This window comes from Agelaius phoeniceus, chromosome 12, assembly GCF_051311805.1.
Source record: "Agelaius phoeniceus isolate bAgePho1 chromosome 12, bAgePho1.hap1, whole genome shotgun sequence".
NCBI lineage: Eukaryota > Metazoa > Chordata > Aves > Passeriformes > Icteridae > Agelaius > Agelaius phoeniceus.
The window spans coordinates 6,115,646-6,131,185 of NC_135276.1; the positions used below are offsets into that span (position 1 = coordinate 6,115,646).

Genomic DNA, 15,540 nt, shown 5'->3' on the forward strand with positions numbered 1-15,540 from the left:
AACTGGAGGCTGTTGCTCCTTTCAGAGCTTATTTAACTTCCCTTTTATTTTTATTGAAATACCTACACCACTGGCATTGGTAGCTGGGGATTCTAATAACTAAAAATGTTATGTGTTCCCCAATTACACACATCTATGAACTGGATTTAAAATGTTTTTTCCCCATTTAATAATTTAGGAAAATTCAGCAAGCTCAATTTTGGAAAAAAAAAAAAAAGCAGAATTTTCTGTTCAGAGATCCACATTATTTATAACTTACCAGTAACTCTAAGAAGCAAAAATGACAGAAAACTGAAGAAATATGTTTTGAGAAACAAGATTGCTGAATGTCTGCTTGCAGCCATAATAGTGAAACAAATCCTGCTTCAGCTCTAAATACCAGAAACTGATAGTAGGCTGAAAAAAGGGGATGTTTAAGCATACTACAGTTTAGCTTTGTTTTCATTTTTATCTCACCTATTATTTTCAAAGAAGCACACAAAACTGTCCTGCTGCAATTTTTTATTCAACTAAATTAGCTTTATGTAAGATAAGGTTTTCCAGGGTTTGGACTTCAACTTCTTCCTGTAATCTTTAGATTTTAATTTTTTTTTAAATTAGGCTGTATTCAAATGATATTTAATACTTTTTTCCTAGATTAGGGCTGTTGTTTTTCTTCCAAAATAATTCAGTGTGAGCCCTAGTAAAATGGTGCACTGCAGGTATTGAGGACATGGATAAATTGTATGTATAATACAGGAGCTTTTATTATTCAGGTGGGCTGAAAATAAAAGGAAGGTTTTGCAGCTGTATTTATTGCCATCCACCTATGACTGAATGCCAGATTAACACAGCTCGTGCCCATTTCATTCTGCAGTTAAAATTTTGGTAGAGATTTGTGTGGTGGCTGAAGTGGTCCAGGTTTTTGCCTTTGTTTCTGCATGCAAAGCAGGCTGCAGGTATCCAGGAAGCTCAGGCTGTGCACGTCCTCTGAGCAACATTCCCAGGAGAGGATGGGACCAGACAGGTCTGGCAAGTCTGTGCTCAAGGCAATCACTTCCTTTGAAATGCAGTCATCCTCCAAAATATTTTCTGGAAAGAGACAACTGAAGCATGTCTTGAGAGAGCAGAGGGAGATGCAAATAAGAAAAAAAGAATCTTTAAATTTCCCATTGCCTTGCACACCACAAGTTCAGCCTTGCAGTTCTATGAGATGTGGTGTATTTATATTTTATTGTACACTGTGTTCCTATGCATCTGCTTTTCTGTCAGGCTTTTCTATAGTTCGGCTGAGCACGTTTCATTTCATCAGACATTGCCGTCCTCAACACTATTCAAAAAGGGGTGAGAGACCACAAAAAGATATAGAGTGCTCTTCTTATTTACCCTAGAATTTCACCAAACCCTCCCCTCCATATCTATACTTCTATATAATATAGATATGTAATTATGGGAATGAATCATACTAAAAACGACAAAGAATAGTGACTCTGTAATTTAACTGGGTTGTGGGAGAAAAAGTACAAACTGTAGTGGCCAGATATTTTCTGAAGAGGAGAACATTGTGAGATGAATGTGGAATTAATATGCATGGCTAGTATTTCCTGAGCACAACTGCTGGGAGGGTGAATGCATGATGAGGCTTTAGGATTCATCAGGATCCCTTCTGGATTGTTCAGGAATTGATTTCACAGAGAGAGGGAAAGGAAAACCCAGTAAACTGATGTCCTTCAGAATTCGTGTATCAGTGTCCTTCTGAAGTTAACATTACTGATATTTTTTGTGGTTATGGGTTTTCAAAAGCCAGTAAAAGCTGAAACAAAAAATACTCATAGATTTAGAAGACAGTCACTGAAATGGCCCAATTTAGATCACATGAAATAATGGTCAGTGGTCAGAGGGATAGAAATATGGTAGATGCTAACCTAGAAATTTATACCAGCTATTTAAAATATAGTTTTCGTAGCATATTTGCCTCATCTTAAACAGAAACCTTTTTAATTTTTTTTTAATGTAGCTGAATACCTTCAGCTCATTTATCTGTTATTTAGCCCTCAGTAATCCAAGGTCAGTTCTTCCTGTTTAAAGACCTTTTCAATGTTGTTATATTAACAGAAAGATATTTAACTTGAGGAGAAACAGTCAGTATATTTATCATTAATTATCTAGCTTTGCAAACAAGGGCTGCCAGTGGGCACCACCAGCTGCTGAAAATCCTTTGGAGAAGGAGAGTTCCCACAGGGCTCTGTCACCTGTGGGGCTCACTGGGGACACTCATTTGGTGAAATATTCAGTCACCCTCCACAACTCACTCCAATGCTGAGAAAGATTCTGAAAGGGCGCAAGAGAACAAAACTTTATGTGGGCATGAAAAAGGCTGCATGGCCAGGGATTGAGGAACTAATTTAAAAACATGAGAGTTTTGTAATTTTTGTGTTCCATTCTGTCAATAAGCAGATGAAGGAAGAATTGACTGGTTTGAGAAGTAAAATACAATTGGAGAAAGCAAAGTTTTCCAGGATGAGACAGGATGAGAATGCTCCGTGAAATTTACCTCAAACTTGGTGAAACATTAAATCAAGAAATTGTGACATCTTTGTGAAATAAAGAGAGTTTATTTTAACATCAATAAGTAACAGATGGAAAGGATGCTTTGTAAAGAGGCAGACATCCACAGGAAGAGAAGGTGAATGGAGCTTCAAGGCAGGAATACATCTAATTAAATCCAGTAAATCACTTCCTCTTTATCAATAGGGGAAAACAGGAGAAGGGAGGCCAGGTGGAATGGCTTTGCTGATGATGTAGCTGCCACTGGGAGAAAGCCAAGTTGCAGTTATAAAGGATTACATTTATTATTAGCTACTAGATGATAAATTTGTACTGATTTCCCCTGAAGAGAAAGTAGGCTAAAGGGACCTAAGATGTACTTATAAGATACAGATGTTGACTCAATACAATGGATAAAAGGGTTCTCCTGTAGTGAGGAGAGATTAGCTGGACAGCATCCCTGAAGGTTGTACATTTAGCATGTGAACAGTGAAAAAATGGAGCATAATAACAATGGAAGATAAATTTGAAACAGCTGAAGTAGAAATGAGATCATATAGGACCCTTTCAAGGATATGTCTTTTCTTTTTTTTTCCTTTTAATGACCTTCGTGGACTTGAAAAACAGTAGTTTGTCATAAGCTTTTAGTTAGGACTGTGTTTAAAGTTATTTTAGAAGTACTGAAGAGATAAAACCCCTTTTGTTTTAAGGTTTGGCTTAAGTACCCAGTGGGTAATTCTTCCTTTACTGCTTTCCAAACAGGTGTTGTCTCACTTTCCTTTGAAGCCCTGGTTCTGCCACTGTCAAGGATCCCATCCAATAACTGCCCATTGAGGACAACAGAGTAGTTTTAATACTTGTTTTAAACACTTTTCCACTAGAACCATATGCTGCATGCTTAAATGTACCAGAATAAATTCATATAAATCCATGGAATTAACCCTGATTGAACAGAGAAATCAGAATGTGGCTTAGGATATTGGATGTTACAATATTTATTAAACACCATGTAGATCCCCAGTGGATGAGAGCTGCAGGTGGCAAGCAGAGCACAGCCAGGCACGTGTCCTCACAGAGACTTCTCTGTCTGCCCTCCCTGCAGGCTGGTACATCCCCCTAAAGACATTATCCAAGGTCTCCAAAGCATGGGAATGAGCCAGGAAGTGTAGATAATGTTTGCAATGTAGGTGCAGCTTGAGGATGCAGATCAAAGACACTGTGGATGCTGGGATTCAGAGTTTGGGCTCTTGCCCATTTTGTGAACTGGGCACATGCAGATGAAAATAGTTCTTTTTACCTGCATTATTTTCCTCTGTGCTCAGCTTCTCTCTGTAAGTGACTTGTAAATGTCTGTTAGTCCTCCATAGAGATAAGAGAGATTTTTTCAGCATGCTACAAGCCAGGCATTAATATTCTTTCCTATACATGGAACAAAACATCGTGGAAGGAATAGGAACTTTGCTTGTATCAATTAATCTCTCTTAATTCAGTGTGCTGCAAGTAACTTCATATGCACATCTTACAATAAAAAACTACTGGAAAGCGCCAAGTCAATCATAGCAAAGCAATGTTAGTAGACTCTTTAAAAATCTGACCTGCAAAATAGAATATTATATTGGAAACTTAGGATGGCCGTGAGAAAAAAAAAATCTCAAACAAAGGAGCAGATGCACAGCTAATGTAGAGAATTTATTCAAAATTAGCAGCAAAAGGAAAAGGTTCTTTTCTCAGGAGAGTTCAATTTATCCATTGTTTTAACATTTTGTGCCGTAAGCTAAAGGCACAGCTCCTTTCCTTCGGAATAGATCCAGCAGATTCCAGCCACAGAGCTGTGGTTTTCCAGCTCAAGAAGCTGTAAATTTTATAACTCTGCGCCCTGCGGTCAGAGCTGCTGAGTGCTGTGTCTGAAGTCAGGTGGTTGGTGTGTTAAAGGTAGACATTAAACAGTTCTGTTGAGGAACTGGAAATGTTTAAGGAGGTTGTTTGCCAGCTGTAAATTTGGGAGCAAATGCCAGTTGGCTGAAAAGATGCTGGAATGGGTCCAGTTAAGTAGACTAGCGCTGGAGGTCTTTCCAAATTTGTAGGTCTGATAACTTGGCTGAATATGCAGACTTCAGTTATTGGGTTGTTAAGAAGGGGCTTTATAATGAATGTTTGAAAATACGATAGAAAACTTTTTATATGCTCGTTACTTTGGCAAAATTGCAACTTTGCAATAGTATTGCATTCCTGATGAAAACTCAGTCAGACATTATACACCATCTACTATTTTTCAGCTGAGCACCAGGGACTTCATATGTTTTTTGTGCCCTGCAATATTTTTGTCTCCAGTACTGCTTCATAGTTTGATTTTGCCCTTTTTCTGCATGGCTGGGATGATTCAGGAGGAGAGACAGTGATGCTGCTCCTGCTTGGTAAACATTCCCTCTTGTTGCCTGCTGGGTGGGAAGGGGCTCTGGCTTCGGCTTCTGGCCAGGAAATGGAGAGGAAGTTCCCTTCTCCTGCCTCCTGTTAGAATTGTGGCAACTTCCCAGCGTGCAAGGAGGGGCTGTGGCCCAAGGTTTTAAAATGTGTATGGCCCAGCTTGCCTGGTGTGAAGGATTTGCCCCCCAGGCACCCACCCAGCTGTGAGCTCCTTGCACCATTGCCTGCTCTCTGAAGGGAAGGATTCTCATGGGGCTTGTTCCCACTTGTCCCAGACCATCCCCTTCACTCTGCTAAAGCACCAGCAGAGTATTGCTCTAACAGGAGTAAAACTGCCACTCTTACCTTCTCATCCTCCCCCTTTCCTGCTCTGAACTATGTGTTCAGAATGCATTCCATCTGTTCCTTGCCTCCAGTGTCACAAAGAGCACTTTCAGAAGACAAATGTTCAGTCTAATACTTCAAGATATTTTTATTAGAAAAGTTTTAAACTTTGCTGCTTTTTGGCCACTGGCACAGCACAGTTTTATGACAGTTGTCAGAGTCAAATGAGATGAGGACTAACCCTTACACGAGGTTTTGTGGTATGGACAAAACCTCCTCCTCCTTTGACAGAACTTATTAAAAGGCCAGACAGAATTTCAGCCTCTGCTCTTGAAGGAACACAGAGCACCCACTGAAATGGGAGAAAGTGTTTCTGGCTGCCTAAGATGCCGAGATCTGTGCTAATACCTTAGACTTGGAGGATGAGTAAATGTAAATTAAAATATTTTGAGGTCTGGCCTGTAAGAAGAAGCAAGGAAGGCATTGTTTTAAATGAAGAATAGTGTTAGAGGGCTCAGTTCTTACTACAGTTAACACACTGCATATTTTTCTGAAGCACATGTTCTGAAGCTTTATGCTTCAGATATTTGTCTCAATTTGTCCTTGAGAGGAGTGAGCACATTGTTGCAACCTGTTTTATCTGTAACACCAGTGGACTTGGAGTTCAATATTCAAACTCTAGAGCAGCTGTTTGAACAGCTGGACTTTTTGCTGTCAGCAGTCTGATAGATTTGTGAAAATAAAAACGTTACTTTGGCAAAATTGCAGCTCTGCAATAGTTTTGTGTTCCTGATGAAAACTCGGTCAAACATTATACGTCCTATAGTATTTTTCAGAAGAGATGTGCCCCTTCATCTGAAGGGGCTGCTAAATCTTATCACATTTACATCAGATAATGATGAATAACCAAGGGGAAAAGAAAAGTCCCCAAAAAAGTGACACTGGGAATGGTTTGAATAGAGTAGAGCAGCTGGGGTGCAGAAGCACACCCTGGGGAAGGAGCCTGGAGTGAAATACAGAGGCTTTGTGAGCTGCTCCTTCGTGAGCCCCATGTGCTGGGCCCTGTGGAGGTGTCCTGGGGTGCCAGAAAGAGATCCTGAGGTCAGGGGTGCATCTGTGCAGGGCAGAGAGGAGTTGCACAGCAGTCTCAGTTCTCATGTTTCCTCATTCCAGAGTATTTCATTTTAATCCTGTTCTTGTAAAATAGCTGTGATATATATTTGCATCTATAACTCATCCCTAAAGCAGATCTGGTAATCCTATTTCTACCAAGAATTTTCATTCAAAAGAGAGGTCAGTGATCACTCTTATATCTATTTCTTCCATAACCTCACCGTTATTTTAAGGTGCTCATGAATTAAGCTTGGATGGCTGAAAAATTCACATGAAATACTGGATTTACCTGTGCTTGAAGGAGTTTCTAATATGAATCCTCCCAGGAGAAGGCACATACTCTTCAATTCACTTGGAAGTGTTTGCCTTTTGCAGCCCTAATTGCTGTTTTCTCAGTTTGGATCATTATTGAGGTTCCTTGACTGAAATAAAATCTTTGGCTACTAAGAATAGAAATTATAGCATTCATTTTTTCTTTCTTCTAGAAAAGTAAACACTGTGCAGTCCAGATCCTTCATGTGTTCAACATTATTGAGCTGCAGGTCATGTAAATTTGGTCTGAATTTTCACTGTCATGGGCAATTTCTGTGTTCCAATAGGTACATTTGCAGAACACCTTAAAACTCTTGGCTACATTTCCAAATGTTATTAGATTTCTCAGTCTTAACATAAATGCAAGTTTGTTGCTATTTTATGAAACCAGTCTCTACAGAGATGAGTTGTACTTATATGGATTGCTTAAGTTCTCAGGTCAGGTATTATGTAAACTTCACTGATAAGTTATTAATATTTTGAATGGCAATTATTAAACATAGACTTGAATTGTACTTGGAATGCTAATGCTTATGAAAAAGCAAATTTAGGAACTGAGGTTAACTGCACCTGCTCTTTATGTTACTGTGACAGGATCCATATTGGTGAAGAGTTAAAAGTCATTAGAGCTCTGTAACTGTAAACTCCCACACTGTTTCTACTAAGTGTGGATATGAATGCACTTTGCTGCCAAAAGTTTCTAAAATAAATTTTGTTAAGTAGAAATTTCTCCCCAAATTTAGGTATGTGTCAGTTGTTCGTGCATCTTGCAGTGATTATAATTCAATCTTGAAATTAATACAGTGAATGAAAACTGCAATATAATTCACCACTAAAATAGTACACCCTTGAGAGCTGGGCTCCCTGAGTTAGATGACAGAGATTGTTATTATAGTCAGTAATCACACTTTCTATAAATTTTCCAACACATTATGCTGAAATAGTGAATAAAATATTCACTATTGGAAAACAGGATTTTTCCAATCCTTTTTTGCTCTGTAGACACCCAAGGACAGGTTCTCTCCTGCACTGAAACTTTATCAGCTTCAATCACCATGAGAAAAATTCCAGCTGAGGGTCTTAAAAACAAAATTTATCACCAGTCTGCATAGAAAGAGTTTTTTTACAAGAAAGAGACTTGTGTTTCATACCCTTAGCCCCAAAAACTGAGGAAGCAACCTCCAGCCCCACAGATGCTGCTTTGCTCAAGCTTCTGCCAGGAAAGCATCTGAGTCCTGCTTGGTGGGCAAAGGCTTCCTCCTTGCTGGGTGTTGCATCTAGGGATAAAATAAAGGGATAAAAGAGAAGGCCTTGTAAACCATGGCTCAGGCCAGCTAAGTAGGAAAGGACTGTGGGAAAGTGACTCAGCTGAATGAGGCGTAGAAAAACAAGTTATATAACCATTAGGTGTTCACATCATGGTGTATGATTGTTGGTTGAACTATGTATGTTATGATTTAAAGCTGTGTAACTGAGAAAGGCCTGGGTTTTGCAATAATGCAACTCTTCTTTGTCTGCCTGGGGACTCTGTGTCACCAGGGACCCTCACCCACAGCTGGAAGGATCAGCCAGGGCTTTGCCTACTGAAGAGAGGAGATGCCTCCCATGCCCAGATGCCAAACCCATGTCCTGCAGTGCCCCAGGCAGAGTCCAGCCCTGCTCAAGGGTGATGTTCTGGGGGTGGTGTCCCACCTCTGCTGGAGGCAGTGCTGCTGCTCTGACCCAGTCAGGCGCCCCTGATTGTCAGGAGGGGATTCTGTTTCTGCACCCTCTCTTTCAGACCTGCAGGTGCTTTTCCAGGCAATGATTTGCTGTTTAGGAATTGCTTTGATGGTCTTTCCTTTGGGTCTCCTGAAAATCCTCTCACAAGCATGCTTTATGTCTGTATATTTTGTGTGCATCTCGTTTAGTTCATCTTCCTTCAGACTGACAGAATCCCTTCTTTTACCTCCTCCCCACCTTTTTTTTAAAAAAAAAAACAACCCCCAAATATCCCTCTACAGATCCTGTTACAAGGCAAAAACCCTGGAATTTCTTGGGAATATACCCTTGCCAAAAGCAGCATTGAAAACAAGACATCTGTCAGGAAGCACAGCTACTCCTGGGTGACAGTGCAGTCTGAGTGCTCAGCGACCTGTGGTGGTGGTAGGTGACTTTCCCATTGCCAAGCCTCTTCTTTCTCATTTTTTTAAGCATCTCAAAGCTTTTCAGCTGCCTTTGATTTTGCAAATATATATTGATACATACAGGGGTTTACACTGAACACCTGGTCCTTATTTTTTTCATCTGATAACTTAGAACACAGAGGAAATAACTTGGTATGGCCTTTAGAGTAAAAAATAGTCATGCCAGTGAGTCAGTCCTTTTTGTTTAGGTCAACTCATATGCATGTCATATCTTCTCTGTTGAAGTAATGTGGAAATTAATTATGCACTTTGATTTCCTCTTTTTTTGCACAGACACCTATTTCTTTTTATAAATCCTGCATGTTTTGTCAGTGAAAGTATATCTGGGATGTTATGAAAGCAAAAAGCTGGCATGTGGGAAGTCTGTAATACCAAAGGATACAACTGGGCACTGAAGGAAATGCTCCTGTATTGGCAAAAAAGTTCAGGTGAAATTCAGGAATAACGTGCTGGTGCAGTGTCAGAACTTCACAGCATCTCAGTAAATGGTTTATGGAAGAAAGATCCACCAGGAGCCCTGTAGCCATAATATATGACAGCTGTATTTTCTTCCTTCTCCTTAAAAGGCTGCAGCATGGATATAAAAATGATGAAAACAGCCTTGTTTCCAAATTTGATTCACTGTGCCCAATGAACCATGTGTGAGGTGAATGATAGATCTCAGTTAAAAGATAAATCTGTAAAATCACTTAAGGCATTTCTGTAATTGTCCTGCTGCTGACACTTGACTGAGTCTAAGGTACAGGTACCTGCAGAACTCTGGAGTCTGTAGAGATTCACTGTAAAAAGAATGTTAATTTATTATTTACTGAGTGTTTATTTGCAGTTTCCAAGTGTGTGAAGAGGGCTCTAAGCAAGCACTGTTAGTGTCTGCAGGGAATTAGGACTTGAATAATTACTAATTTTTGCTGGGGGAACAGTCTTCAAATCTCTTGTTTATAGCTAAAATATTTATCTGACTTCAGTAGTATCTGTGCTACAGAGAGGGAAATCAATGCTAAAAACATGTCGCCACTTAAACCCATATTTTATTTAGTTCAAGTCAGCGGATTTGTAGCAAGGATGAGTTTAGATTGTTTAGTTAAAATTGTTCCCTACTACTTTTTTCTCTTACATTTCAAATACATGTTTATTACAGTGTTTTCTTTCCTGACACTTCCACAGGACACATTACAGCAAAAGCAATTTGTTTGGAAGATCATCGTGCACGAGTCAACGCCTCCTTTTGTGGCCCAAGGACAAAGCCTTTGACTGAAACCAAGCTGTGCAACACAAACCCCTGCCCAGCCTAGTGAGTTCTCTGGGGTTTTGTGCCTGCTGCCTATGCCTGTCCCTGGTTGTGCCATGAAGGGAATCCTCTCAGGGGGAATTGTTTGCCTGCTGCATGAACCCCTGGTGCTCTGGGAACCAGGAATTGTTGGGGATGCTCTGCCCAAGGCTCCCAGAGGGGTTTTGGGTCTGGTGCCTAAAGCAAAGGCTCCTGAGGGCTCTGTCCCTGTGCTGGGGTGACACAGGGCAAATCCAGCTTTCTCAGGGGCTCCTTCTGCCACCTTTCCTCATCTTGAATCACTAAGCCCATTTCCTGAGTAAAGTGCTACTCCCTGTGTGGAAGCTCGGCCCCATGACTCACATTCCACATATTAGATTAGGCTAAAAGAGTCTTGTGCAGTGTAATTAGTGATTTTTTGGACAAAATGTCCCACAGAGGATTGTGATGCCACAAAGAGGACTATCTGAACCAAATGAGCTGTCAGCAAAGCTTCTGGTGCCCACAAAAATATCTATGAAGGCGTTACCTTTGTGAGCAATCTTATTTTCTAAAAGATGTAAGAAAGGCAAGATGCAAAGGGAGACATTGACATATAGATAAGCACTTAGAACCCAGCTGGTCTAAATCAATTTAAAAACCAAGGGAGTTAACACTGATTTATAGTAGCTGAAGTAGGGGTCCTTTGAAAAAAAAAAAAGTTCTGTGCTTATATAATTAAACACAGTATTATGTGGCTTAGGATAAAAATGGATAGATTAAAGGACACTGTGGCCATCTTTCTTCCACTGGTTATTTCTCTTTTGGATTCCTGAATTTGCAACCTCAGCATTATTTTAATTTTATATTAAAGATCAGAAGAGCTGTATTATGTTGGATTGGACATTTCAGCCTCTAAAACAGGAGATTTTCTAAAGGAATATGTTGAAAAAATTAAGAGTGTTTCAGTCTCAGTGGGAAGTAAATACACTTGAAGGCACATTGAAGCAGAAGAAGTGGAGGAAGGGTCCAGACCTGGCGTCATCTGCTGGTTTTACTCTGGGGTGATAAAAGCAACAGTAAAAGCAGTTGGCTAAGCCTGCTCCCATAGTTCATAAAATATTCCATTTTATGATGTTTAATAGGAAGCATTCCTCATCCCTCCCAGTCTAGGAGAGCATGGTGGGTCAAAGCAAAAAGATGAATATGTTCTGCAGTGACTTTGGTTTTACTTAAAAATCCATACTTTGCAATATGTTGAACATACTGAAAAATAATTCAGTAATAGTTTGGAATTTCCTGCAAATTTAAAGAGTACAGCAGAGTACACCAAACCCAAATGCCAAATTACACACTATGACCACAAAAGGATAGAGATAAGGTTTAAATAATGATACCTTGTGACATGAGAGCCCCATGTTACTGCTTCAGCAGTTCCTTTCGATTGCGTTTAGCCACATGATTTTCTCAATACCAATTTTAAGTAAACTTTGTAGCCAAACACAATGTTTTCATGTGCAACTTATCTTCTGCCAGGACTATTTTTATCCAATGAACACAGAACTGTATTGTCTGCAGGAGTCTGTCTAAGCTCTTTCTGCTTACCTTTGTTTTGATGTGGCATCATTATGCTATAAAGCCCCACCCAAATCAGATTTACCTTTATTGACCACACACAAAATTTCTGTTTCTGATTACCTGAGATCCTTACATATTTTGAACATCCTCTGATATATATTTACCATGAAAATGCTGAATATTCGTTTTGACACACAGTGCAATGTTTTTGTACTGAAATCACAGCTATTCTATGATTTACTACTTTAAAATAAAATTAATGAGTCAAACCATAAAAGGAATACAAAAAAACCCAAAAACCATGTAAAAGCCCCAAGGACTTCTAGGGAAAAATAGTTCAACTCACTAATTAATTATTCTTAAAATCCTTAGGATAGATTAATGCATGGAGGATCTACATGTAGGACCATGCCTTAAATTAACAGGTTGCCATTCAGCTGAGTGAAACTGTGCCAGGATATCTCTGCTGAGGAATCTGCCCAGAAACTCACAGCATGTAATATTTCCCATAAACCCAAGACTGCCAACAGAAAAAAAAAATAAAAAAAGGATTAATAAATACCATGGAGGAAACAAAAGAATGTTTAACAGCCAGCAAATAAAGCAAACCCAAATACACCAGGCAGAACAGGCAGGGGAAGGAGGTGACAGATGAGATACAAGTGTGTCAGTTTGGGGACATAAAAGAGGCTCCAGACTTGCAAAGGCCAGTGAGGAATAATTGCTGCATAAGAACAAAGGCTGATTAGTCTGAGAGGGCCCAAACTACTGTCCCACACAGACAGGCACCAGCACTGCACACTGCTGTTGCTGGATTTCAGAGCTGCCAAATCTGGTCATAATTATTTAGTTATTTGAACTAATGAAAGATACTCTTGGATCAGAGCCCAGATAATCTTGGAAAATGGAAGTGTACTAGAGGACATTAAAGTAGGTTTACTGCCCTCTGCTCTGTGAAGAGGGGAACTTTCTGGGCAGTTATGGTGAATAAACTCTTAAAATGAACACTTTTGGTCACTCCACCAATGGCCATTGTCAGAAACATCAAGGCAAACTAATTAGAAGTTGTAAAATGGATTAAAACTCTTTTTTCAGAAGTCTGTAGTTGAATGGTCCAAATATTTATAAATCAGACAAAAAGGAAACTTCTGACATGTTCTGGAATTACATAATGACTGACTTTTCACATTAATATTTCTTTGTCCTTAAATTAGTGCCTTTTACATTTCTCACTACTTTTGGCAGTTTCTGAAGTTGCTAGATACTGAGAGCTGGGATTTCTTCTATTCCCAAAGACATTTTTCAAAAATTGGCTTTTTATAAATTTTTTACAATTAAAATTAGCTTTGTTTTCAAGCAGCTGTGAATAGACAGGCAAATGGGACCCTGTGCATCTTTCACACAGGATGAAGAAAGATTTCTTGTCACTAAAGCTTTATGTAAGCAGCTATTCCTGTGGTCACAGGATTGATGCTGTGAGAAACTGTGGAAGCAGGATCGGCCAAGTGGTCAGATGTGAGAAGAGAACCTTTTCCATGACATAAATTACTAAAAATTTGTCAAACTGTTTAAAAATCTTTAGTTTAATTTCAGTGCTGGGTCTTTGAATAAGAGTTCTCAGTAAGTAATTATTTAGTCATTCATAATTTCTTCTGCTTTTTCACTTCTGTTCTCGTATCTGGCTGTGATTATGGTCCTTCATTGGAAGCCTTCAAGGACAAAGACACTTGGTTGCATGTTTGCAAAGTGTCCCACAACGCCTGGGGACCCTCAGAGCTTCAAGAATAGAAATAGTGAGCAGCTCCTGGCATTTCAAAACTGAACTTAGCCTAAGCAATTGGCAATAACTCCTCAGACTTTGTGTCACTTGAGGGACATGGCGTGTAAACTGCAGTGTCCCCGTGCCTGAGCACACATTGCCCAACAGCTTGTGCTGGTTAAATTGCCTCTGTTTTATTTAGATTCTGCATCAACTGTCTGCCAGATTTATTAGTCTGAGGATATGTAAAGCATTGAGTTAGAGAATCATAAAGTCACAGTGTGCTTTGGGTCAGAAGGGACCTTAAAGCTCATCCAGTGCCACCCCTGCCATGGCAGGGACACCTTCCACTGTCCCAGGCTGCTCCAGCCCCAGTGTCCAACCTTGGGCACTGCCAGGGATGCAGGGGCAGCCCCAGCTTCTCTGGGCACCCTCCCAGTGCCAGGGCCTGCCCACCCTCCCAGGGAACAATTCCTTTCCTTCTATCAAATCTAAACCTGCCCTTCTTCAGCTTAAAGCCATTCCCCCTTTTCCTTGTGCATTCCCTTGTGAAAAGTGCCTCTCCAGCTCTCTTCCAGGCTTCCCTCAGGTACTGGAGGGATGCACTTAAGTCACCCTGGAGCCTCTGTTTTTCCAGGCTGAACAGCCCCAGCTCTCTCAGCCTTTCAGAGCCTTTTCATTTCCTCAGGACATCAGGGACAGGACTGCTGCTTTTAACAAGCAAGTTCTTTTTGATGAATACCTGTAGGGCCAGTAGGGTTTGACAGAAATGCCAACATTTGTCACCCTGTGTGAGTGGAGTGTATCTCAGCACAAACACAGTCGTACATACTCAACTAAATTCTATCTTATCTAATTCTACCTTATCTAATTCTATCTTCTAAGTACTCCACCTGCCTCAATAGCAGCATCTCTTTCAGTCCCTGTGGAATTCAGGATTCCAGGTCAGATTCATAGGAAAGCTGGTTCTAGTGGGTAAAAGCTATAATAAACAATACTTGTTTTTCTAGTTGAGTGACTTGTATTTCATCCCTAGCAGAAAGTTCCATGCTTTGAAAATAGATCATGTGACTGCAGCTTTTTGATTGCTTGAACAGATACCAGTACACCAGGAGACAGGCTGAGCAGGATCCCTGGATAATTCACATTTGATAGGTGGCTGTTTTTATTGATTTTCTACAGCTAATTGCACTCCTGTGTTTCTAACACACGTTTCCTCCTTTAAGCTGGTCAGCAGGTGAATGGAGCACATGCAGCAAGTCTTGTGGAGGGGGACAGCAAAGTCGTCTCATTCAGTGTGTCCAGAAAAGGGCTTTCCAAAGAGAGGAGGTGGTGGCCCATTCCCTGTGCCCTGTCAGCACCCCAGCTCAGGTGCAAGTGTGCAGTGCTCAGGACTGCCCACCCGAATGGAGCCCTGGCCCCTGGTCTCAGGTAATTCGGAGAAAAACTTACATTTTTGTCTGCTGGCATAATGAAAACACTGCAAAAAATTCTCCCCCAAAAGAACATAGCAAACTTTGTGGAGATCAGTGTTTTGCATGTAGTTTTTTTTTCTTGAAGATAATATATAAACCATGTTTGTATAAACATGTAAACTAAATGTGCATTGTAACCAGCCTTCAGAGGAGCTGGCACATGAGGGCTTGCCAGAAGTGGGCATGTGGTGTTCTTTTAGGTACATACAAACAGATGGAAAATTCCTTCTGGATTCATAATTTAAAGCTCTATCACCAACAACCATCTATGAGATTAGTTCCCAAGCAGTATTGACTTCTCTTAGAGATGGCAGGCAGTCAAGGAATGGAGAAATATTTGGGGGTAGAGTTGCATATTAATGCACATGTGTCTATGGATTGTGGATTGATAAATTTGTGATTTATACATTGACTACTCACTTCTGTGCTTGTGCCTTTGCTAGAGTAACTCTCCTGCAAGCAGTGCTGCTGCAGCTATTGCCATGAGGGCAAATTCCTTTGTGCATACCCTGCTTTACACACTTGACACTGAAACACCTAAACTAAAAACACACAAAACTCAGCTCTGCTCCATCTTTCACTGCTGTTGATGCTGTT

At 40.3% G+C, this 15,540-nt stretch overlaps 1 protein-coding gene across 1 annotated transcript in view; it reads left to right on the forward strand.

Annotated features, from left to right (window-relative positions):
- The window catches only part of ADAMTS18 (ADAM metallopeptidase with thrombospondin type 1 motif 18), a 77,641-nt gene that overhangs the window by 52,699 nt on the left and 9,402 nt on the right, over nucleotides 1–15,540 (forward strand). Inside the window, exons 17-19 of the mRNA XM_054640593.2 lie at nucleotides 8,703–8,844; nucleotides 10,050–10,176; nucleotides 14,695–14,899. Coding sequence (XP_054496568.1) covers nucleotides 8,703–8,844; nucleotides 10,050–10,176; nucleotides 14,695–14,899 — 474 coding nt within the window. The remainder of the gene's footprint in view (nucleotides 1–8,702; nucleotides 8,845–10,049; nucleotides 10,177–14,694; nucleotides 14,900–15,540) is intronic.